We start from the raw sequence: 25,092 nt of genomic DNA, 5'->3' as shown, positions 1-25,092 counted from the left end.
TGTTTCTCACATGAGTGGTCTCAACGGTGGGGCTGGGTAAAACGAAAATGTGGGGAAGTTCATGCTCACCAGAGCAAATCTCAATTGAAAAATAACCTCGAATCAACCAAAAATTCCAAAGCAAGATCAACCCGTTTAAGGCTATGGTGCTCATCTAGTTGTCTTTGTGCCCTTTTTCTTTACATTTGGAAGTGCCAGTGCCAGATCACTTGAGACAACAAGTCCAGGCCCCACATTTTATTCGTTTCTATTGCCCCACTCAAAGTGACTGTTAGAATTTGAACGTTATAAGCCTACCGTTTTCAAGTCCCACTTTTTTAGTTCTTGTCACTCACGTTGCTCTTCTCCACAAAAGTATTAATTACATGTACACACACACACACACTTATTAGCAACACATATACCCCTATATATACTTTCTCTTAGTCTCATCAGAACTCAAAGAAAGGAGAGCTTTGGAGAAGTGAAAGTAGTAGCATAAACTAGAAGAACAAAGGGAGACATCTTAATCTCCCCCCAGAAGCTGAAGTTGCTGCCTGTCAAGAAGTGTTTGTATGTGGTCAAGGAAAACACCTTCTTGACCATCTTATCTAGCTTCAAATTCGCATTCACTACCTCTTCTAGAATCACATCGAACACGTTCCCGAAATCAGCCGTCCAGTCCTGGCTTTTGATCAAAGTCTGCATATATTCGACCCTCCAATTAAGATCCTCTCCTTGTATCAAATGCAGCTGAGGGTCTTTGCTTTAGGTGACCACATTTCCCTTCCATGGCTTGTCACTCAATTGAAGCAACAAAAGCCCCAAAGCCAAACCCGCCGACAAGGTGTTGTCGACATCACACAGCCAACCAATTCTTCTGCTTCCCCTGCTTTGAGTAGACCTCCATCATTTTCTTCCACTTAACATTAGCCTCTTGCTCAAGCTCAAAATACTTGATATAGCTTAATATGTCATGCGAAAGCAGTGCTGCACGCCAGGATCAACCTCATTAGCTACGGTCAGTTGCTCTCGCGTGTACTTCGCTCTATAACCCCACCGGTTGGCAGGTTCCCAGGCCTCTGGCGCCATAGTTTTTCTCAAGGGCGACAAAACCTCCTTCATCAGTCGGTCAATACAACAAAGACTACCATCCCCTTCTCAAAGGCATGATTCTGACCGGAAAACCTTCCTTGCAATGTTTTCGAACAGCATATGATGATCAGCGATGGTAGGCAAAAAGGTAACTGCTTGGGTAATCTCCAAGCAATAATCATCATGATGGTCATGGTCATGGTCCTTGTGATGATGAAATTTTTCAATATCAAACTTGAGGCACTGGGCAAAAATATCCAAAACACAGTTGTGCAAGAAGCGATAATCAACGTCGCGCTTGTATCTCTAAGCCGCCTCGTTGGCCGTGTGGATCACCTTCCTCCTCAACAACAATTCGCTTACCTTCGACTTGGCATCCTTTTCCTTGACCTTCACCATTCCGTTTGAATCCGCCTCTTCCCTCGTCCTCCCCGTAAATTTCAAGTGAGCTTTGCCCCGTAAAACCTGCGAGAGAATGCAGGGAAGGTGTAGGATATGTCCAAATGAGCCGGAAATTGGCACAAGATTGTATGCAAGGGTTTTCGAGTGGTTCTGGTAGAGCCAAACTGCCACCGTGAAGAAAGCTTCGTCTTGGTTGCGTTTTCCACCGTCGCCGCGTCTGTCTATGAAGTTGCAGATGAGTTTGTGGGTGGTTAGAGGATTATGCGACCAGGTCGAGCGAAGCACTTGGTTCATCAGAGTTTTGTGGAATTCCATGGTCGACATGGCATCCTTGGTGCAATGGAAGTACATATCAACGTAAGGGTTATTGATGTTATGGAAGCCTAATTGGCGGAGCAATTCTTGTGAATTGCGATCAAACGACCTTGTTTCGACATGCTTCCAGAATCAATATCACTAGCAGGAATGCCCGCGCTTTGCTACGAGTTTTCAAACCATGAATAATATTTGTAGAAAAATTAACTGAAAATGCTATAAAAATACAATCGCATTCTTAAATGTAGCAATTCAGACAACACACGTTTCACATGAGTAACGCTCACAAAACCACACATTTACACAATTATCTCCAAATGAAAGAAAAAGCAAAAGATAGGTGAATTGATCCATAAAATAAGTAGTTCAATTTACATTGCTACTCTCTTGTAACTTATTAGAGCTTCTTTGCAGATCAATCATAATGATTTCTTCATTGGTTTCACCAAATATTTCTATAGTTCTACTCTAGTAGTCCAATTGACAAAAAAAAATAGCAAGTGCGATTTTATTCGCTGCTTTGAATGTGTTGTAAAGATAATACCACCAACTAAAGGTGGCAATTGATTCTTGTAATAACATACTATAAAAGCAAAGTTATGGATAAAAAAGAAAATGCATCATTTGAAAGATATAGAACAAACCTGAAATTCAACGAATTGTTCTTTTACAAAGCGCAACACCAAACTTGATTTCCCAGCTCCAACATCCCCAAGAAGCACCTGAAGAAGAACATCAAACATCACTGTGGTGATCACGACATGCAATACCCAAAGAAAATAAACCTATTCATCACATAATGCTAAAATACATATGCCTACATATCCATAATTCCTATGTCTACGAAACATCTTTCGATAAATCACAACCTTCATTTTAAAATGGACTTTTGTATTTGTATTTTGCTTGTGAGTATGGTCTTGGTTAAAACTTAGCATTCTAGCATTTACTTATATGATATCATACAGCAAGAAAGCTTTGAGATCCGAGTCACAGTTTATTGTATTCTCGGAGACCCTCAAAATACCAAAGCTAGACAGAGATAAACAACAACACGAAAGAGAAATTTCTGCTTTACATATACACTGACATTTGCATGTGCAGAGCTCTCTTTCCTCCTTTCTTTTCTTCCTCACCTTTTGGTTCTTTCTCCTAGATTAAGGAGATTGTTGTTTTGTTTTTAGTGGTTGCCATCATCATCACATTCAAATCAACTTTAGTTAATACTTGCCTCCCTACACGCACTCACGCGCGTGCGAAAGACCCTTTTGTAATTGAGGCGTTCTACGCGCGACTTATATAATTTAAATGATAACAAAATAACGGTTGATCTCTGATCTAATTGCGGACACAATCTACAGAACCGTCTTCTATTGAACTTGTGAAGTGTGGGGTGGAGACCTGAATGTAACAAATTGGTGTTAAGTGAATAATTCCAAACATATAAAATTTTGATCATCACACCGAACGCAAACAGAACAATTAAATAAAGAACTGAAGGCATACACAATCTAATTAGACAAATAAGTGAACTTTCCCATGCCGAAATCTGAAAGACCAAAAGAAATATCTCATTACACAGAAGACAAAACTTAGCAGGACAAAACTTAAAACTAATCAAACATGGTGAACCAATTCTAGAGAACATAACCCTTGTAACTAGGCCTGGCAAACGGGTCGTGTCTATCGTGTTCGTGTCGTTTTCGTGTAACACCTGTTATCTTAAGGGGTCGTGTCGTGTCACACCCGTTATGACCCGTTAAGAAAAAAATATATTTTTTTAAAATTTGCACATACCACACATTGCCACATAAACATTAATTCAAAACATTAAAACATTTCTCGTTCAAGTACTATATCTACACTCGAAAATCCAAGCATATACAAACAATTTTGACGGTTTGGATTGTTGAAATTAGTTTTGGAGAATTCGTAAAACGATAGATTGACTAACACTTAGAGTTTATTTATACTTTCATTAAGTATAACATAAGATTTTGTGGTATCCACTTGTGTAAATATTTTAAATTGAAGATCGAATTCATTCATTGTATTCATATAGGGTCAAGGAGTGTAGTTATAAAAAATCATCAAAATCGGAGTTAAAATAACCGTAAAATCGTGATTTTTCGTTTATAACCGTTGAAAAGCTTTGTCCCGTTACTTGATCTCTGAATGTTTTTTTCTTGTGATTTTTTGCTGATGTGATCTCCAAGCATATACAAACAATTTTGACGGTTTGGATCGTTGAAATTAGTTTTGGAGAATTCGTAAAACGATAGATTGACTAACACTTAGAGTTTATTTATACTTTTATTAAGTATAACATAAGATTTTGTGGTATCCACTTGTGTAAATATTTTAAATTGAAGATCGAATTCATTCATTGTATTCATATAGGGTCAAGGAGTGTATTTATAAAAAAATCATCAAAATCGGAGTTAAAATAACCGTTAAATCGTGATTTTTCGTTTATAACCGTTGAAAAGTTTTGTCCCGTTACTTGATCTTTGAATGTTTTTTTTTTTTGTGATTTTTTGCTAATGTGATCTCCAAGCATATACAAACAATTTTGATGGTTTGGATCATTGAAATTAGTTTTGGAGAATTCGTAAAACGATAGATTGACTAACACTTAGAGTTTATTTATACTTTCATTAAGTATAACATAAGATTTTGTGGTATCCACTTGTGTAAATATTTTAAATTGAAGATCGAACTCATTCATTATATTCATATAGGGTCAAGGAGTGTAGTTATAAAAAATCATCAAAATCGGAGTTAAAATAACCGTTAAATCGTGATTTTTCGTTTATAACCGTTGAAAAGTTTTGTCCCGTTACTTGATCTCTGAATGTTTTTTTTTTGTGATTTTTTGCTGATGTGATCTCCAAGCATATACAAACAATTTTGACGGTTTGGATCATTGAAATTAGTTTTGGAGAATTCGTAAAACGATAGATTGACTAACACTTAGAGTTTATTTATACTTTTATTAAGTATAACATAAGATTGTGTGGTATCCACTTGTGTAAATATTTTAAATTGAAGATCGAATTCATTCATTGTATTCATATAGGGTCAAGGAGTGTAGTTATAAAAAATCATCAAAATCGGAGTTAAAATAACCATTAAATCGTGATTTTTCGTTTATAACCGTTGAAAAGCTTTGTCCCGTTACTTGATCTTTGAATGTTTTTTTTTTGTGATTTTTTGCTGATGTGATCTCCAAGCATATACAAACAATTTCGATGGTTTGGATCGTTGAAATTAGTTTTGGAGAATTCGTAAAACGATAGATTGACTAACACTTAGAGTTTATTTATACCTTCATTAAGTATAACATAAGATTTTGTGGTATCCACTTGTGTAAATATTTTAAATTGAAGATCGAACTCATTCATTGTATTCATATAGGGTCAAGGAGTGTAGTTATAAAAAATCATCAAAATCGGAGTTAAAATAACCGTTAAATCGTGATTTTTCGTTTATAACCGTTGAAAAGCTTTGTCCCGTTACTTGATCTCTGAATGTTTTTTTTTTGTGATTTTTTGCTGATGTGATCTCCAAGCATATACAAACAATTTTGACGGTTTGGATCATTGAAATTAGTTTTGGAGAATTCGTAAAACGATAGATTGACTAACACTTAGAGTTTATTTATACTTTTATTAAGTATAACATAAGATTTTGTGGTATCCACTTGTGTAAATATTTTAAATTGAAGATCGAATTCATTCATTGTATTCATATAGGGTCAAGGAGTGTAGTTATAAAAAATCATCAAAATCGGAGTTAAAATAACCGTTAAATCGTGATTTTTCGTTTATAACCGTTGAAAAGCTTTGTCCCGTTACTTGATATTTGAATGTTTTTTTTTTGTGATTTTTTGCTGATGTGATCTCCAAGCATATACAAACAATTTCGATGGTTTGGATCGTTGAAATTAGTTTTGGAGAATTCGTAAAACGATAGATTGACTAACACTTAGAGTTTATTTATACTTTCATTAAGTATAACATAAGATTTTGTGGTATCCACTTGTGTAAATATTTTAAATTGAAGATCGAACTCATTCATTGTATTCATATAGGGTCAAGGAGTGCTGTTATAAAAAATCATCAAAATCGGAGTTAAAATAACCGTTAAATCGTGATTTTTCGTTTATAACCGTTGAAAAGCTTTGTCCCGTTACTTGATCTCTGAATGTTTTTTTTTTTGTGATTTTTTTCTGATGTGATATCCAAGCATATACAAACAATTTTGACGGTTTGAATCGTTGAAATTAGTTTTGGAGAATTCGTAAAACGATAGATTGACTAACACTTAGAGTTTATTTATACTTTTATTAAGTATAACATAAGATTTTGTGGTATCCACTTGTGTAAATATTTTAAATTGAAGATCGAATTCATTCATTGTATTCATATAGGGTCAAGGGGTGTAGTTATAAAAAATCATCAAAATCGGAGTTAAAATAACCGTTAAATCGTGATTTTTCGTTTATAACCGTTGAAAAGCTTTGTCCCGTTACTTGATCTTTGAATGTTTTTTTTTTGTGATTTTTTACTGATGTGATCTCCAAGCATAGACAAACAATTTTGACGGTTTGGATTGTTGAAATTAGTTTTGGAGAATTCGTAAAACGATAGATTGACTAACACTTAGAGTTTATTTATACTTTTATTAAGTATAACATAAGATTTTGTGGTATCCACTTGTGTAAATATTTTAAATTGAAGATCGAATTCATTCATTGTATTCATATAGGGTCAAGGAGTGTAGTTATAAAAAATCATCAAAATCGGAGTTAAAATAACCGTTAAATCGTGATTTTTCGTTTATAACCGTTGAAAAGCTTTGTCCCGTTACTTGATCTTTGAATGTTTTTTTTTTGTGATTTTTTACTGATGTGATCTCCAAGCATAGACAAACAATTTTGATGGTTTGGATTGTTGAAATTAGTTTTGGAGAATTCATAAAACGATAGATTGACTAACACTTAGAGTTTATTTATACTTTCATTAAGTATAACATAAGATTTTGTGGTATCCACTTGTGTAAATATTTTAAATTGAAGATCGAATTCATTCATTGTATTCATATAGGGTCAATGAGTGTAGTTATAAAAGATCATCAAAATCGGAGTTAAAATAACCGTTAAATCGTGATTTTTCGTTTATAACCGTTGAAAAGTTTTGTCCCGTTACTTGATCTCTGAATGTTTTTTTTTTGTGATTTTTTTCTGATGTGATCTCCAAGCATATACAAACAATTTTGACGGTTTGGATCGTTGAAATTACTTTTGGAGAATTCGTAAAACGATAGATTGACTAACACTTAGAGTTTATTTATACTTTTATTAAGTATAACATAAGATTTTGTGGTATCCACTTGTGTAAATATTTTAAATTGAAGATCGAATTCATTCATTGTATTCATATAGGGTCAAGGAGTGTAGTTATAAAAAATCATCAAAATCGGAGTTAAAATAACCGTTAAATCGTGATTTTTCGTTTATAACCGTTGAAAAGCTTTGTCCCATTACTTGATCTTTGAATGTTTTTTTTTTGTGATTTTTTGCCGATGTGATCTCCAAGCATATACAAACAATTTTGATGGTTTGGATCGTTGAAATTAGTTTTGGAGAATTCGTAAAACGATAGATTGACTAACACTTAGAGTTTATTTATACTTTCATTAAATATAACATAAGATTCTGTGGTATCCACTTGTGTAAATATTTTAAATTGAAGATCGAATTCATTCATTGTATTCATATAGGGTCAATGAGTGTAGTTATAAAAGATCATCAAAATCGGAGTTAAAATAACCGTTAAATCTTGATTTTTCGTTTATAACCGTTGAAAAGCTTTGTCCCGTTACTTGATCTCTGAATGTTTTTTTTTTGTGATTTTTTGCTGATGTGATCTCCAAGCATATACAAACAATTTTGACGGTTTGGATCGTTGAAATTAGTTTTGGAGAATTCGTAAAACGATAGATTGACTAACACTTAGAGTTTATTTATACTTTCATTAAGTATAACATAAGATTTTGTGGTATCCACTTGTGTAAATATTTTAAATTGAAGATCGAATTCATTCATTGTATTCATATAGGGTCAAGGAGTGTAGTTATAAAAAATCATCAAAATCGGAGTTAAAATAACCGTTAAATCGTGATTTTTCGTTTATAACCGTTGAAAAGCTTTGTCCCGTTACTTGATCTCTGAATGTTAATTTTTTATGATTTTTGTTGATGTGATCTCAAAGCATATACAAACAAGTTTGACGGTTTGGATCGTTGAAATTAGTTTTGGAGAATTCGTATGCCATCAATCAAGTTCTCTGTGTGTGTGTATATATATATATTTATTAAGTAGATTTAAATCTATTTATTTTGTATGTATAAATTATAATTGACTGGTTCACGGAATAGTAGATACATCACGTGTCACGTGTGTCATTATAAAAATAGTGAGATATGTCATGACAGTCATGTGTGTGATAAAAAGTTAATAACTTAAAAAAAAAAAAAAAAAAATTCTCACCACTTCTATTAATTTTCATTTTTCCCTCTCTTTTTTGTTTCCTTTTCAACTTTTTCTTATCATTTTCACTTTTCCCTCCAACATCTTTCCCTAATTCCCTCACTTTTTTGTTTTATTTTCAACTTTTCTTAACATTTTCATTTTACCTCCATTTTTTTTTTCAAAAAGGGCGGCAAGTTGGCAACGGCAAGAAATTGATTATTGAAATTTGAATGGAAAGAAATCACATCAAATTTCAATGGATGCAAAACCATGCAATGCATCATGCATATTAAATTATTAATTAATAATTATTATAGTTTTTATAAAATTTAATATATATATATATATATATATAATTATTATAGATAGACTTAATATTTTGGGGGTATAATTATTATAGTATATATAATTATTATAATTATTATAAATTTTATAGTTAATTTAATATATATATTATAATTTTCAGGGGTATAAAATTGTAAAATTAATGTATATAATTATTACAGTATTTTTTTAGGGTTATAAAATTATAAAAATAATATTCTGCTTATCGTGTATCGTGTTACCCACGTGTATACCCGAACCAACCCATTATCTTAACAGGTGCTTATCGGGTTACCCGATAACGACCCGATTCGTTATCGTGTCGACCCAAACACCTGTTAATTTCGTGTCGTGTCGTGTCGGGTTATCAGGTCGTGTCAGAAATTGCCAGGCCTACTTGTAACCAATCGGGAAAAGATGCTTTTAAATCCCAGAAGAAAATAAAAATTAAGAGGAGTTCTTAAAAAACCATCATTTCAATTATTTTCCAGTCCTACATTTGGGATTAAACATAAAATATAACTAAAAATGCCAACTTTCTAAAAAAAACTAGAGACTATTTTTACAAATTTCCATTACCCAATACTGAAAAATGAGAATAATGAAGCAATGAAGAACAGAACACACGAGAACCAAAAAGTTAAAAACAACACGTAACCATTTCAAAGACCCAAAATCCTGCAAGGACAAAAAAATCCCATAAAATCAGTACATCAGCGCTCCCTGCAAAACCCCAAAATCAGAAGATAATAAAAAGAACCCAAAATCAATGGCATGGTCCTCCTTTCTCCATCATTCAGTAGCTAATGACCTAATGGAAAAGAACCCAAAACAGACAGCTTAAAATATGGAAAGTGCTTATAAAAGCTCATGAATAACTTTTGAAGCCTGCATGGAAATGGTATAGCGCAGATAACAACACACAATAAAACTTTGCACAGTATAACCTAAATCCGATATGCTGCATTCCCCACACACAGATTGTTCAAAATTAATTTTGTCTCCGTCTTCTTTCAAATCTGATAAAATCCCCAAAACACAAAAAACAGCAGCTAACTATTTTTTACTCTGTAAACAACAATATGCATCTTAACCCATTTAACATATTCATAAAATAACATCAAACACATTTAAGCATGAGATAATATAGAAGTGAAGTCTCACAACTTTCATAAAAAATTATTACTTTGTTAGAGAAAGGCTTGAAAAAATATGTAAATTACTCACCTCTATTACAAAAATGTTACAACAGCTGATAAAAAAGGCCAAAAATACGAAAAGCCGCACCTCCTGAAATAAAAAACAGAACCAAACAACACATTCACAATATCAATCTAAACGATATCCCGAAAAAAAGAAATGAACAGACAAAACCCATGTAAATATACAGAACAAACCAAAAAAAAGAAAGAACTGAAGCCAGTAAGAAAATGACAAATCTGATACAGCAAAAGGTAACATAATCTATATCGATTTAATTATCCATCCAAAAAGACATTTGAACGAAGAATATTTTTAAGGATCCAAACAACCATTAAACTAAACAATTAAAAGTAAAAACAGCAAAGCATTCATTGAAGAAATATATATATATATATATATATATATATATATATATATATATATATATTATAACGTATTTGGCTCTTTATACCTAAAAGAAAAACATTTCTTGTATGCACTGAAGTATGCATGTGTCTGAAATTTACAATCTATAGAGACTCAATCTCAGACTCAAAAGACATTTAAAGGAAAAGTAATAAGAAAAATAAGTAGTGGTTATACCTATACTCCATGTGTGGACTGCAATTTCCAATCACAATTCAAACTTCTAGAGGCCTATAAATCAACCACATAGGAAATGATCAGTAGAAGAAAAAGAAAAACAACTGAAGCCAAAATAGCATCTAACAAATCATTTAGAACCATCACAGAAAACAATTTTTGCATATAAGTAATTTAAAGGAATACCATCAGGTCATGCATATATACAACGTACCCAATTAGATAAGCAGCACATCAACAATTGATGATCAAAAAGTTAGTCAACCTCAATTGCTTGAATCTAATTAACTCAAAGATAATAAACAGTCCATTTAATGCACGGGCTGACTGTCAATTTTACAAAACCATAATTCTGTGCAGTTCAAAAACCAAGTGGAAGAATGGGCAAAAACTATCTCATCGCCTGTAAATGTAATTAACTAAATATTAAACTTCACAGCCACAAATAAACCTAAATTCCTCCTAAAACTATCTCATTTAAGCTTGATTTTACTATAATCTATAAGTGTGGTAAAAAATGGGAGGCCAAACGATTTGTTTACAAAAAAGGTAGACATAAAAGTAAAAGGAACAGGGCAGACATTAGTTGAGGAGAAGCTAATGTCACCTTGAATTGACGACAAACAGTTCTTATCTTCTCGAATTAATGAAGATAAGTACCATTTTTTGCTAATTCAAGGTAATATAAAAAGAAACTATACCTGTACAGTGTTCAGATGTAGCAATCCTATGCAATCAGCCAAATGATGGGTGTCCTCTCAAAGATCTGTATATCCATTACAGACTAATCTTCAGTCTTGCAGAAAATGATATGTTGACTACAAATTCCTGTACTACTAAAAAACACAAATAATTCTATCTACAAACCAAATAATATGTGCAACTTTATGCTACAATGGTAGAATAAGATGGTTGTACAGGACGACACAAAGATTGAGATTTTTTTTTACTTCTAAAATTCTACACACTTTCGAGCCCTAAATTTTCCCGGAAACAAAAGAAAGTGAAAGAAGTCGTACCTGGTTTGAGAGAGTGGACGCTATCAGCGAGTTTGGTGGAGCAGTGATGGCGGAGATCTCTGGTGAGAAAGCTAATAAGATGGACAAAATCATTGAACAAAAAAAACCTCGATTGTTAAAATTAAAGTCAACAAAAATTTGAACAAAGAAAAGAGAACTCAAACCCGAAACAAATAAGTCGGAGAACTCACCAGGAAACCCAAAGTGTCTGCAGGATGGGCGATTTCCTGAAAACCAAGCTTTTGTAGGTTTAAAATTTCTTCCCTAAGGCAACAGATCCAACATTCTCAACTTTAGCTATTTCAGCTACATAATAGAAAGAAAAAAAAAATTAATTTATATAATTAACTAATCTGATTTAAGATTAATCGAAAAGCTTGGAAATTTCAGCTTTAAAATTACATGTCAGGCTGCAAATCTAATAAAAAGCGTAGAATTTTAAAAATGCTGACCTTAAATACAGAGGCCTTCGCAGGCTGCAAAGAAATGTCAGAAACCCGAAAAACCGGATCTCCTGAAACCAAAAACAAAACCAAATTAACCACCATCACCCATAATTCAAAGCCACAAACAAAATCCCCAATATTACAACCCAAATATTTAAACAAAAAAACCCATTTATAAATCCAAATTTACACTCCCAAGTGCAAGACTCTAAGCTCCAACTGTTCTTTCTCAACTTTAGCTATTTCAGCAACATAACATAAATAAATAAATAAAATTAATTTAACTATAATTAACTAATATGATTTAAGATTAATAAAAAAAACTTCGAAATCTGCTTGAATTCAATCTCAAAATTGAAAACGAACACTTCACTTTTTCAAAAGTTGTACAGAGCGGGAAAAAAAAAAAAAAAGACAAATCAAAGTCTCACGAAGGGCCACAACGACAGCAAAATTGCAACAGAAAGAGGAAAAATGTTCAATCAAACCTTTGGATAACTCTTCTCAGGCACACAAATTCAAAACCACAAAAATCCAATCTAAAACATCGATTCACAGACTGAGATGCACAAAATGATATATTAACAAATCCAAAACGAAACACAAAAATTAAGAACCAACAAGCAAATAAATACTGATATCCCCTGCATACGTGAGCACACGTTCAAAAACCCTCTCAAAGGCTGAGATTCAACTTTCAAATATGAAGACTTTAAGCCACAATTGTTCTTTCTTAACTTTAGCTTCAGTTACATAAATCAGAAGAAAAAAAAATATATATTTATATTAACTAATCTGGGTTAAAATCACACCTCAGGCTGCAAGTAGAATCAAAACCTTGGAATTTCAAAATCACTGACCTTAAACACACAGGTCTTCGCAGGCTTCAAAGAAAAGTCACAAACTCGAAAAACCCAATCTCCTGAAATCGAAAACAAAACCAAATTAACCATCATCCCCTATAATCCGAAGCTACAAAACAAAATTCCCAAAATCACAACCAAAAAATTTGAACAAAAAACCCATTTAAAATCCAAATTTACACTCCCAAGCACATAACATTCAAAGCAGACAATTACCCAAATCAAATCGACAGCAGGAGATGCAATCTTTTATGGGCTTCAAATTTTCTTCAAACCGAGACCAAATTCGCTATTCTTCAGCAAGAGAGCGTTGCCGTTTGTAACCCCCGATGAAAAGATCTAAACAAATTTGACTAACAGTAGACAGAGAACGAGAGATAGAGAGAGAGAGGTGAAAATTCCTCGCTGATGACGAAGCTAATGAATTCGGAGACGCATTCCTGGACGGTGTTCGACTGATCGGCGCGAGTAGAGAGATGAGATCAGAAAGACAGAAAAATTAGGGTTTGAGAGATAAAGAAACTGGGGCAGAGAGAGACGGAAAGAAAGAAGCAGAAAAGAGGATGGCAACTGAAACCTTCCAGCGACGTCGTTCTTTAAAAATAGCTTTATGACAAATTACCCTTGGATAATTTTATTCATTCTTTTTAGCCGTTTCGAATTTGTTTTGGCCGACAGGCATTTGCGTCCAATTTTTTTGTCGAGGACCGGCCTCCGGCTTTCTATATAAAAGATAACTAGCCTCTCTGCACGCACTAACTGCGTGCGAGAGGCATTTTTGCATCACGGGCGCTACGCGCTCCAAAGATGTGTTGTTTTAAATATTCTTATATTTCTTAAGTGATTATTTTATAAAATGTGTTTGTGTCCATCACAACAATTTCTTATTATTTTCAATTTTTTATTATGTTCAATCATCTAACTTAGTCTTTTTGCACCTACTCATTGTACCCAAAAATGAAATTTATGAATTTTACACTAACCAATCCACCTTTTTTTTTTTTTTTTTTTTTTTGCTTGCTAATTATTATGGTGTCTTTTTTTTTTTTGTTTGGCTGATAGAATTTGATTTTATGGTGTCTTTTTTTTTTTTTTACTTAATTTTTTAATATTTCTCTCCTAAAATGATGTTCAGTACAATTATCTCTGACTTTAATATCTCATCCTAAAATGGAAGAGTTATTCATCACGTCCCCTACTTTTATTTGTTTCTTTTTGTTTAATATAATTTTGTGAGATATTAATATCTCATCCTCAAATGGAGGAGTTACCCATCACGTCCCTTTACTTTTATTTGTTGTTTGTTTGTTTAATAATCTAAAATATAGCAAGAACCGTACTAATCAAAATGGAAGCATAAACATTGTAAGAAATATTTGTTAAAAATCATGCATCAAGAAATTAAGGTGAATAAAAGAGAAGAATAACTAAAAAAGAAACCCGGCTAGTCAAAATTTTTTTGAGGCGCTTTCCCATAGATATCTATTTAAAAAACCACACGATAAATGCTCATAGCAGTTTCAAAAATGACGCCACATTCATCCTCTTCTCTTCCGAACGGTTTTGCCATTTTAGTTTGGATTATCTATTTTTTTTCTATTTATTTTAATTTGTTTTATTTTTAATATTTTTTTGTTGCCTTTTTATTATTTATCTCTCTCTCCTCTCCATAATTACTAACTTTTAGAGGATAATTATCATATTTTTTTATTTTAATTACCATGTTTTGTTTCCAACTCAGATTGTGGAATTATATGGGAGAGAAAACTGCCCACTACCGCTTAGTAGTTCAGAGGCTTAAGCACATCTACTTGTTTTTCTTTTTTTTTTCAATTTTCCGTTTTCTTTTCCAATACTTTTTGAATTTTTTATTTATTTATATTTTCTTTCTACTGTAACCTGCTTGAAAAACTGCCGGAATGGTCCTACGGGTATCTTTTCCCATCGGAGGTAGTGCCCAACGGGAGAAGGGGCCGAAAAGATAGTTTTTTTTTTTTTTTTTTTTTTTTAATTTGTGTTTTTGAACTGCCCACTACTGCTTAGCAGTTTATGAGGGTTAACTGTTAAGCACGTCCATTTATAGATTTTTTTTTATTTGTTTTCTATTCAGTAATGGTTGTTTACGAATTTGTCCTCATTTTCGAAACTTTTTTGGATTTCAATTGTGAAGAAAATGAAGGGGCTTTCTTGGCATTTTTGAAAGCTTCACCAAATTGGCCTTCTCACTTTATATATATAGGTTTTCTATTCAGTAATGGTTGTTTACGAATTTGTCCTCATTTTCGAAACTTTTTTGGATTTCAATTGTGAATAAAATGAAGGGGCTTTCTTGGCATTTTTGAAAGCTTCACCAAACTGACATTCTCACTTTATATATATGGCCTTCTCACTTTATATATATAGATTTGTTTTATTTTTAATATTTTTTTGTTGCCTTTTTATTATTTATCTCTCTCTCCTCTCCATAACTACTAACTTTTAGAGGATAATTATCATGATTTTTTTATTTTAATTAACATGTTTTGTTTCCAACTCAGATTGTGGAATTCTATGGGGGAGAAAACTGCCCACTACCGCTTAGCAGTTGAGAGGGTTAAGCACATCTACTTGTTTTTCTTTTTTTTTTCAATTTTCCGTTTTCTTTTCCAATACTTTTTGAATTTTGTTTTTTATTTATTTATTTATATTTTCTTTCTACTGTAACCTTCTTTGTTACATATATGGTAAAGATAGTTTTTTTTTTTTTTTTTTTTTTTTAATTTGTGTTTTTGAACTGCCCACTACTGCTTAGCAGTTTATGAGGGTTAACTGTTAAGCACGTCCATTTATAGATTTTTTTTTTTTTTTTTTCTATTCAGTAATGGTTGTTTACGAATTTGTCCTCATTTTCGAAACTTTTTTGGATTTCAATTGTGAAGAAAATGAAGGGGCTTTCTTGGCATTTTTGAAAACTTCACCAAACTGGCCTTCTCACTTTATATATATAGATTACCAGGAATACACTTTCCCCACCTTCCCTTTTCTTTGAGGCCTGACGAATAGGTCTGCAAACAAAATTGATGCATAAATCTTCATAATATATTCCAAATGAGATCTAGTTTATGCTTCTATCAATTATTTAGCATGATTCCAAATGGTACTTAGCTTAATTATCGAACTAAGAAGGCACACAGCACACCACTTTATTACAAAATTGGAAAAAAGAGAGTGAAAAATATTCAAGGAATCAATTCCAACTATCTCTGAATCACACAAATCACAGAGCACACCACCAACTAAAATATTGAGCATTCAAGGAATCTGAAGTCATAAATGATTACTAACTTTTTTTTCCACTCAGCCAAATATGTGGTAAACCGCCAAAAAAAAAAAATCCAAAACATAAAAGCTGTACTAAAAAGCTGAAACATGCAAGGAGGGCTTTTGAGATTAGATGAAGAAAAGTTAAGGAAGGCTTTTGAGACCGAAGATGAAGACAACCCAGTAGGATAAAAAAAAGGTATCATGCACATTCATTGTTGATCATCTCATGCTTCTGAAAGTTAACATGCCAACTAAACGTTTCATATTACATTGTGCGATGAATTTTCAGCATAAATTGTGAAGGAAAGGATGTCGATGGAATGAAGACTCTTCTAATTAACTTCTAACCAAAACAGTGGGAGTGTAAATAAGCTGTTGGATGAGGTAAAACATCAGATAGATGTTCTGATAACTATAACTATTTGCATGTATAACATAGGAGGCCATTAAAAAAATGCAAACACATTCCGAAAGTGTTGAAAGTGCCAATGCTAATTAAGGTTAGGGGAATTTTTGGAAATAAGTCGGTGCTAAAAGAAAAAAGCCAACTGTTCTGCTATTCTCACCTTTCGTTTTCTTCAAGGTTCACTGCCAACATGAGCTCTACGGCAAGAATGGACTTTCCCACCTTTCCTTTTCTTCGATCTCCGACGAATAGGTCTGCAACCAATGAGTATGTAAAACCATAACAAAACATGAATTGTATTTGTTTTAATAACTTGAATCAGTTTTATAAAAATTGAAAGAGCCTGAAAAAAGAAAACATGACGACACAGTAAGTTGTAGGATTTAAAAAAGGGGGAGGACTGAGGTGTCAACTGAAATAATTCAGGGGGAGGACTGAGGTGCCAACTGAAACATCAAGTATTGGTACCAAAACACAAAAGAACTTAAAAGTCAAAATATAAGGCCTCCATAACAATATTTACTTTATCACACATCAAGTATTGGTACAGACAATTTATACATTTGAAGTAAATCAGTTAAGTTATTATCATGTTTCCTGATAACTATAACATAGGAGGCCATTAAAAAAATGCAAACACATTCCGAAAGTGTTGAAAGTGCCAATGCTAATTAAGGTTAGGGGAATTTTTGGAAATAAGTCGGTGCTAAAAGAAAAAAGCCAACTGTTCTGCTATTCTCACCTTTCGTTTTCTTCAAGGTTCACTGCCAACATGAGCTCTACGGCAAGAATGGACTTTCCCACCTTTCCTTTTCTTCGATCTCCGACGAATAGGTCTGCAACCAATGAGTATGTAAAACCATAACAAAACATGAATTGTATTTGTTTTAATAACTTGAATCAGTTTTATAAAAATTGAAAGAGCCTGAAAAAAGAAAGCATGACGACACAGTAAGTTGTAGGATAAAAAAAAGGGGGAGGACTGAGGTGTCAACTGAAATAATTCAGGGGGAGGACTGAGGTGCCAACTGAAACATCAAGTATTGGTACCAAAACACAAAAGAACTTAAAAGTCAAAATATAAAGCCTCCATAACAATATTTACTTTATCACACATCAAGTATTGGTACAGACAATTTATACATTTGAAGTAAATCAGTTAAGTTATTATCATGTTTCCTGCAAAAGATCGTAAGCACCTAACCAACTGCAGCTATATAATACCATGACTTCAATAATAAGGAAACATATAACATTGAGAGGTAATTTTAGACACAACTTCCCCCCATTTGTTCGGAATGCAACCATCTTTTTGTTCATCACCCTTTGTCTAGTATGATAAGGAAGAAAGGATACCAACCAACGCAAAAATTCACAGAAATGTGAAGGTCAAGTCAATCTATCCAAAAACTTAAAAAGTAAACTGTGAAATGAAAACATGCAGTTATTCCAATTTTATTTCAAGATGATTAAATTAAAAGAAAGATCAACCCAAAAAAAAACACAAACCAATGTAATTAGACAGATCCTTTAGCAAAAATCAAATCTTGGTAACATCCAAAGGTTCAAAAAACAATTAATCAAATTTGCAGCAATGAGAATGTTCATGAATAAAACCCATTACCAGAAAAAGCCAGCAAATGAAAAATCAAATTTGCGGATATTAATTCATTTTTGATGCAATCAGAAGATTCGAAACACTACAGAAAGCAAATACAATTCAGAAAAAAATTTACAGATACATTTTTAAATTAAAAAGTACCAAACAGAGGTGGAAAGGAAGTGGAAGAACAGAGATGGAGATTGACACAAATTAAAGAAAATCCAAAAATTGCTCTTCAAAAGGGAGAATAATAAAAAATAACTCACGTTTTTTTCCTTTTACTTTTGCTTCTCTTTTCTTCACCGACCTCCTCCTCTGCTTGTTCGTCTTTGAGTTTCAGTCTTGCTGTCTCAATCTACAAAACCCAAAATTGACTACAGTAAACACAAAACCCACCAAGAAATTACCTCTAAAAAAAATACCACAAAAAAACACATTAAGCTCCAAATTCAATCATCAACCCAAAAACTTGAAATCCCTCGAGAACTTGAACAAACCCCCCAAGAACCAAGGAAAATACAAAAAATCTAAGACTGTATCACATAAAAAGAAAATGCTTACCAGATTGTCTTTGAGTGAGTACGTGTTCTGCCTCAATGCAATCTTTGAGAGAGCAAGAGTGATGGAAGCTACTAAGGACACATAAGGAAAGATGGAAAAAAAAAAAAAAGTGTGCAGATGATGGGACCAAATAAAAAAACTGCAATTGGAAAAAATCTTGAATCAAAGGTTGAAATCGAAAGCTAAATGGAAAGGAAAGTTGGGGTTAGAGATTTGTACAAAATGGAAAACTTACTTAAATATGGCGATCGGAAGAGAGAAGGGAAGATGAGCAACAGCCAGGAGATTGGGCTCTTGAAAGTGGGCGTCCGGGATCGAAGGTGTGAAGAGTATGGGCTCCAAGACGACGTCCCAAAGTCTGGTTTCGAAAATTGGGATCTTTTCGAAATTCATCTGTATATAGCGGTGGTATGTGGGCAGTTGTTGTTGAACCTTCAACTAAACTCAGATCATGGGAATCGTTGAACTGCTCTTTGGTTTCGTCGTGGGAATCGTCAAACTGTTCTTTGGTTTCGATCGTGGGAAGTTGGAGTAGGACTAATAACTGAACTGGCAACTGTCTCTTCCTTTTCACTTTCCATTAGGTTTCAAATAGTTAATGTTTTTACCTTTTTGTCCCTCTTTTGGTATCAAATCCTTGATTTGCGCACTGTCATTAAGTAAGGGTATTTTAGGAGTTTAGAAAGCTTCACCAAACTGGGGCTCTCACTTTATATATATAGATTAACTTTAATAATTGTAATAGGAAGTAATGATTATGTCCAACCTTTGGGTCTACATTTGTAGGCTATATCTACAAAAAAAAATACTAAAAAAGTTCAAACACAAAACCCCCAAAAAATACTAAAAAAGTTCAACCTTTGGGTCCACATTACCTAGTTTTTTTTTGGTAATATTTTTCAACTATAAACCCTAAACCCTGAACAATCTACTGCTGCAAGCAACATAACATCCGCTTTGCAAATTTTTGTGGAACCACTTTAAAAATTCAAATCTTTAAGCACCTGATGATCAGATTTACTGGAAATTCAAAACTTCAATAGGTATCCCTCCTTACCACAGATATGTAGTTTTAAAAATAAAACCAAAAGGATTCATTCCATTTAACATATACCTGAAAACTACCATAGTAATATTGATTAATTAAACTACTTTTTAAATATACCCAGCAAGGTAACTTTTGGGTCTGACAAAAATTTTAAACCCACGAATGGGTATACCAAAATTAATTTGTAAGTATGATAAAAGTCCCTATGACAGTATCACAGCAACTATAATCACAAACAAGTTGAGAGATTACTTTCTGATTATCAAAACCACTATTGGATTTATAGACATAAAATCTCACAATATTATTACCACGACCTTATGCATAATAGGGACAACACTATAATCATCTGCCTACCAGAAATTAACTCTTCTACAGCAGCAAGTTTAACAACCAACCAACCTTTGAACAAAAAACACACGGACAGAAAGAAGCAGAATACATAAGGGGCAAAACAATTTTCTTACTTCTACATCAAAGCAAAAGAACAACCATTATCATCTGGGGAACAAATCCAATTGGCAGCTTTTAGGTACCTACAATTATAAGCAAAGTTTGGAATTCACAAAAAATACTGGGCAAATACTAAGGCTGCCATTTGAAAAAGCTAAACAACAACAAACTTTAATTAACTACAACTAAATTCAGATGACATTCGATATATGAAGACAATCTGAGAAATCAAAGACTCTAAAATCAATACCATATTTCATGTGCCTTTAATCTGAGAACAAGGATAAAAATTTGATTTAGAACCTTGCTATCTTTGTCCTTCTAAATATGATATTTTGGCATCGGCAATATATCAAAAAAAAAAAAAAAAAAAAAAATATATCTGAACTCAAAGAAAATATAGAACGAAAATAAAAAAGCAAATTATGAACGTTTAGAAGCTAATTTCATTAGCAATTAAAGCAACCAAGCTCTCTCAACATAAAGATTCATAACCCCCCAGGAACCCAGAAATTTGATGAAAATTTTTCTAATCACTCAACTGGATTAGACAAAAGCATGAATTTTTTTCTAAAGCCCAATTATATTAAATCACAAATTTGAAGCAGATTTTGACATGCAATAAGTCAATAAGATAGGAATCGCTTCAGACTAACATCAATGGCAGGGCCTCCGGAATCGCCCGATCTAAACCAACCATTAAAAAAAAAAATTCTATTAACATGATCCTCAACCTAACTATAAAGAGGAGCTTTATAACATGCCAAAACAACCAAGCCCAACAAATTAACGAACTAATTTTTCTTAATCAATCACAAAAATAAAAACCACAAATTTTTTGTTAAGCAATCGCATGGATTATAAATGCCAAAGTTTGGATGATGGTAGGCGTCAGATTACCTCTTTCGCCGAAGATGCGAAACCCCTCATTGCCGACGTGGCGGGGCGGATCCTCCGCCCCAAAATCTGAACCAACACAAAGATTAGGCAGTAAATCACATAATAATAAATTAATCAAGTGTTTTATATAATGAAAGTTCATAAATTGCAGAAGTAGAGGGTGTACCATAGCTGATGAGCTTCCAGCTCCCACTTTTTGCCTTAAAATTCCCAACATCTTTGATTCTTTCACACAAAATCACACTGAACGCAAACAAAAATCAGAAACAAAATACGAACTAAGAACTGAAAATTTCGGTGAAAGCACTGAGAGAGATGAGGAGGAATAACAAATGATTTACTGGAAATATGGAAAAAAATCAGATCAAAATTTGGACAGAAATAAACAATACACATTAGGGATTTGGGAAGGGGGACGAACCTGTTTGGCGGATTGGAGCCGGGATCGGATCGACGATGCGATGTGTAAAAAATGAGCGTTGAGGGAGCGGAGCAGCAGCAGCCCACACTTCCCTGCAGTACTTACTTGAAAACCCAGATCAAACCAACCCTTAAGTTCCAAGGTCATTGTGCACGCAGCCCACGTCATCACTTAATGACAAGAGTTATCAGTTTGATTAAAAGATTGTTTTAAAATTAGGTATAATTCTGAAACGAAAAAAACTTAATGTACCAAATATTGAAATTCACGAAATTTAAAAGTAATAAACTGATATTTACCCTAAATTTAAAGAACTAAATTTAACAACCACTGTTTTTTTAGTATGACAGATTTCCTCCGTTTGATTGCTAAAATAATGTTCAGAAACAAAACAACTTAATTTCCGTTCTATGTCATGATGGATGTTTATTTTAACTAGCTTATTGAGTTTATAACTTATGAATTTAAGATCTTCAGCTTTAATATTTAAAGATTAATTTTTTTTTTTAGTGAAGCGGTTAAAGAAGAGTACAAGAAACGTTCTGTTTATTCCTCCATAATAGATCAAGGAAGGTGAGTTGATCCTAAGATTTAAATTTTAACAATTCAACTTTAAATGCTGGCATATTTCAAGTTTTAACCCTTTACTGTTTTTTTTTTTAATCAGTATTTGGCAAGCCATCATACATAATAACATAACTTAAGACTCGTTTGGATGTATTTTTAAAATAACTAAAAGCACTTTTAGATTAAAAAAAATTTGAGTTCCAAAAGCACTTAAAGTGTTTTCTGCAAGAAACACCAGTTATGTGCTTCTTCCAAGAAGCATTTAAGTGTTTTTCCAGAATTTACTTGCATTTTTACTAAAGATTGGTTCTAAAAATATTTTCACCAAAAGCGCTTTGAATCATTTTAAAAGCACATCCAAACGAGCTATTAGCACTTGCCAAAACAATTAAACATGTAATATCACTTAGCATTTACATTTTTCATTTACAGTTGGTAGCCACAAATCAACTGACTCAACTTTATATCAATATTGGAGCCTTAAAAGTGTAAGTCATCTTTTTCATTCTATTTTATAAAATGAATTAAGTTCTGAAGTTTATATATTCTGAAACTTAAGTATTACACACACACACATATATACATATCACTTCACAAAGATAATACATGTAAATACAAAAAAAATTTACAATTTTTTGTATCTAGGCTGTATTGATGAAATATTTTTTTATGTAAAAATTTTCTGACATTTTAAGTGTAAAGAATATTGATGCCCGAAATCCTGTCATTAGTTTTTTTTTTCCAACAGAATTTTACAATCGGTTGAATTCTTTTCAAATATGCATAATTTCTTTGTGCGGTTTATCTTTTAGTTTCTTGGTCAAGCAAATTTATATGTCTTTTCTCTCAGATTATTCTTCTCGAGATTAGTTGTGTTTTGTGGGTTTAGTTAGGGGAACTGAATTAACTTTTTTTTTTTTTTGGGGGCTTTTCTTTCAGAATGTGTTGAATCACTTTATTTGTTGTTTAGCTTATCTTGCGTTTAGATTCGGTGTTATGAAATACTCATGACACTACTCACCAAGGTGCAAAACCATCAGCAGGTATCTCTGCAAAATCAGTACATTGTCATTTTATTTCTTTAATTTTTGTTTAACCATCCGTAATTCCCAAACCCAAACAAAGCACCAAATTAATATAAATTTTTTTTCAAAAAGATCTGGGTTAAAGAAATTTTTCGGAGTTAATTCATAATATTTTATAAAAGGTTTATCCTATTCTATTTTGATTTGAGGTAATTATTTTCATTTTATTCAGGATTCATTCAAGTTCCAATTTGAACTATTGGAAGATGTTTATGTAATTCGAAGTACCTAATTGGTTTTTTACCAATATACAGGACTCAAACACTGAAGAATACCTGCTTTCTCCCTCTCTCTCATGATGATTGATGTGGAGAACCAGCCCCGGAGAAGGTGAGAATCCAGCCTTTCCAAATTGCACAATTAGAAGATGTTACCAAATACTTAGTATTTTATTATTGCCAAGGTGAATTTGAACCACATTATTGCTGACCCATTATGAGGATTAACCCACTCCTCCACCCACTTAATGTGGATAATATCGTTTGTTAAAAAAAAATATTGAATTTAATAGAGTTGGGTGTTTCGTATCCATTCAACAAATTTTATACCGAATTTAAAAAACAAATATACAAGTAAAATAGTAGGTCAAATTCAATATTAGTTATCTTAACTTCTGTTTAGTAGATGTACTCTATTGTAGGGTTTAATGAATATTATTTTTAGATGATAATTAATTGATGATTAATTTATTCCATTATTCATTATTTTATCGCCAGATATTTTGAATATTCATTAGCAAAAGATACAGGGGTAACTATTTAATTAATAGAATTTTAATGGTGGATTGCATCTCTTCAGTTATAAATATGGTGGACCCATTATTCAATACTAGCTCAATAGTCATAATGTTTTTATCTATCTTTATTTTTGAATTTTGATATATAATCTATTTGAGTTTTCTACAGAGAATAATCTATTTGAATTTTAACATTAGCAATTTCCTCTATGTATATAATGTGTTGAGTTTGTAGAATAATTGTGGGCTTTTGCCCAGGCTGATCAAAGAGAAATCAGGTCTTAGTCACAATCATATAAAAAACATGATATACAAGGTATAGAAGAAATATGTGCAACTTTGAATTTAATGAATTGTGGTGTTTTGTCTTCTGAGTTTCTAACCTTTTAATATTGGAAGACCTAAAACATTATTCGAACGTATCATTTCTGGAATTTGGTATTTTCTCTTTACTAGAGGATTGAATTGCTTTGTCATAGAGATATTTCAAAAGGGAATCAGGCTTTCAAGGTAAGATACAGATACAAATGATACGAAACTATATATGACTATCTTCTTATTTAACTTCAATTTGTATTTAATACAAATAATTATTTTGGTAGATATGGAATACTTACGTTACATCCTTAGGAGTATAGTGTTTGCCTTTTTTTGAGAGCAACTATTTCGAGGTTTGATTCATAGGGTGAACATTGACAATATCCGCATTAAAAGGACACGGTTAGTATGTTTCAAGTTTTGTTACGTTATTTTCACAGAATTAAGAGAATAATTTTATGTTCATATTGAATATTCATTCATGCTTACATAATTATATGAGTAGAATCTTTGATTGTTTCATCTCATTTGGGATTTTACTTTTTAGTGAATGTACAGTTTTCATCTCATTTGAGATTCTACTTTTTAAAAGTGGTCAATGAATATATCCATTCCTGTTAATACTTAATAGTGCTGCTATAACAAGTTTGTGATTTACAGTTTCAAGAATAATGCTCTAAATTGCGCTTCATGAACAACTTACACAGAGTTAGCAAATGCTAAGGTAATTGTTTCTATGTAAGTGAATCTAATTTATAAATTCACATTCTCACTGGGTTGTAGCTTTGCTAATTGAATTTCTATCATAACTGTTTTCACTTTTTTTTTTAATTTTTTTATTGGAGTAAACGCAACACCATATGATTTAAAATACAGCTTTTACTAGCTTTTACTAGCTCAGTTCATGGGACAACATCTTCTGCTACTT

At 32.5% G+C, this 25,092-nt stretch overlaps 1 protein-coding gene across 34 annotated transcripts in view; it reads right to left on the bottom strand.

The window, feature by feature from the left end:
• Nucleotides 1–25,092, bottom strand: part of LOC137724522 (uncharacterized) — a 96,061-nt gene that overhangs the window by 38,659 nt on the left and 32,310 nt on the right. For 3 of the 34 annotated variants that reach the window (XR_015962402.1, XR_015962405.1, XR_015962403.1), the window contains exons 1-4: nt 21,459–21,615; nt 21,038–21,103; nt 20,794–20,824; nt 20,152–20,220 (exon numbers count right to left, since the gene is read on the bottom strand). Coding sequence is in view for 3 of the 34 variants with exons in the window: in XM_088693979.1 (XP_088550105.1) it covers nt 1,381–1,539; nt 2,436–2,513; nt 21,038–21,103; nt 21,459–21,626 (471 nt within the window). In the remaining 31 variants the exon portion in view is untranslated. Of the gene's footprint in view, nt 1–62; nt 1,540–1,727; nt 1,956–2,128; nt 2,514–2,869; nt 3,193–3,297; nt 3,451–9,107; nt 9,329–9,787; nt 9,941–10,435; nt 10,490–11,136; nt 11,202–11,454; nt 11,526–11,645; nt 11,761–11,906; nt 11,969–12,760; nt 12,823–12,979; nt 13,486–20,151; nt 20,221–20,793; nt 20,825–21,037; nt 21,104–21,203; nt 21,281–21,458; nt 21,659–25,092 lie in introns of those variants that run through there. The other 31 variants (XR_015962397.1, XR_015962396.1, XR_015962393.1 and 28 more) reach the window with 31 other exon arrangements.

Source organism: Pyrus communis, chromosome 5 (genome assembly GCF_041283825.1).
Source record: "Pyrus communis isolate YQ-2024b chromosome 5, ASM4128382v1, whole genome shotgun sequence".
NCBI classification, from domain to species: Eukaryota; Viridiplantae; Streptophyta; class Magnoliopsida; order Rosales; family Rosaceae; genus Pyrus; species Pyrus communis.
Note: the sequence above shows the minus strand (reverse complement) of the source record. Positions and strands in the feature narration are given on the sequence as shown.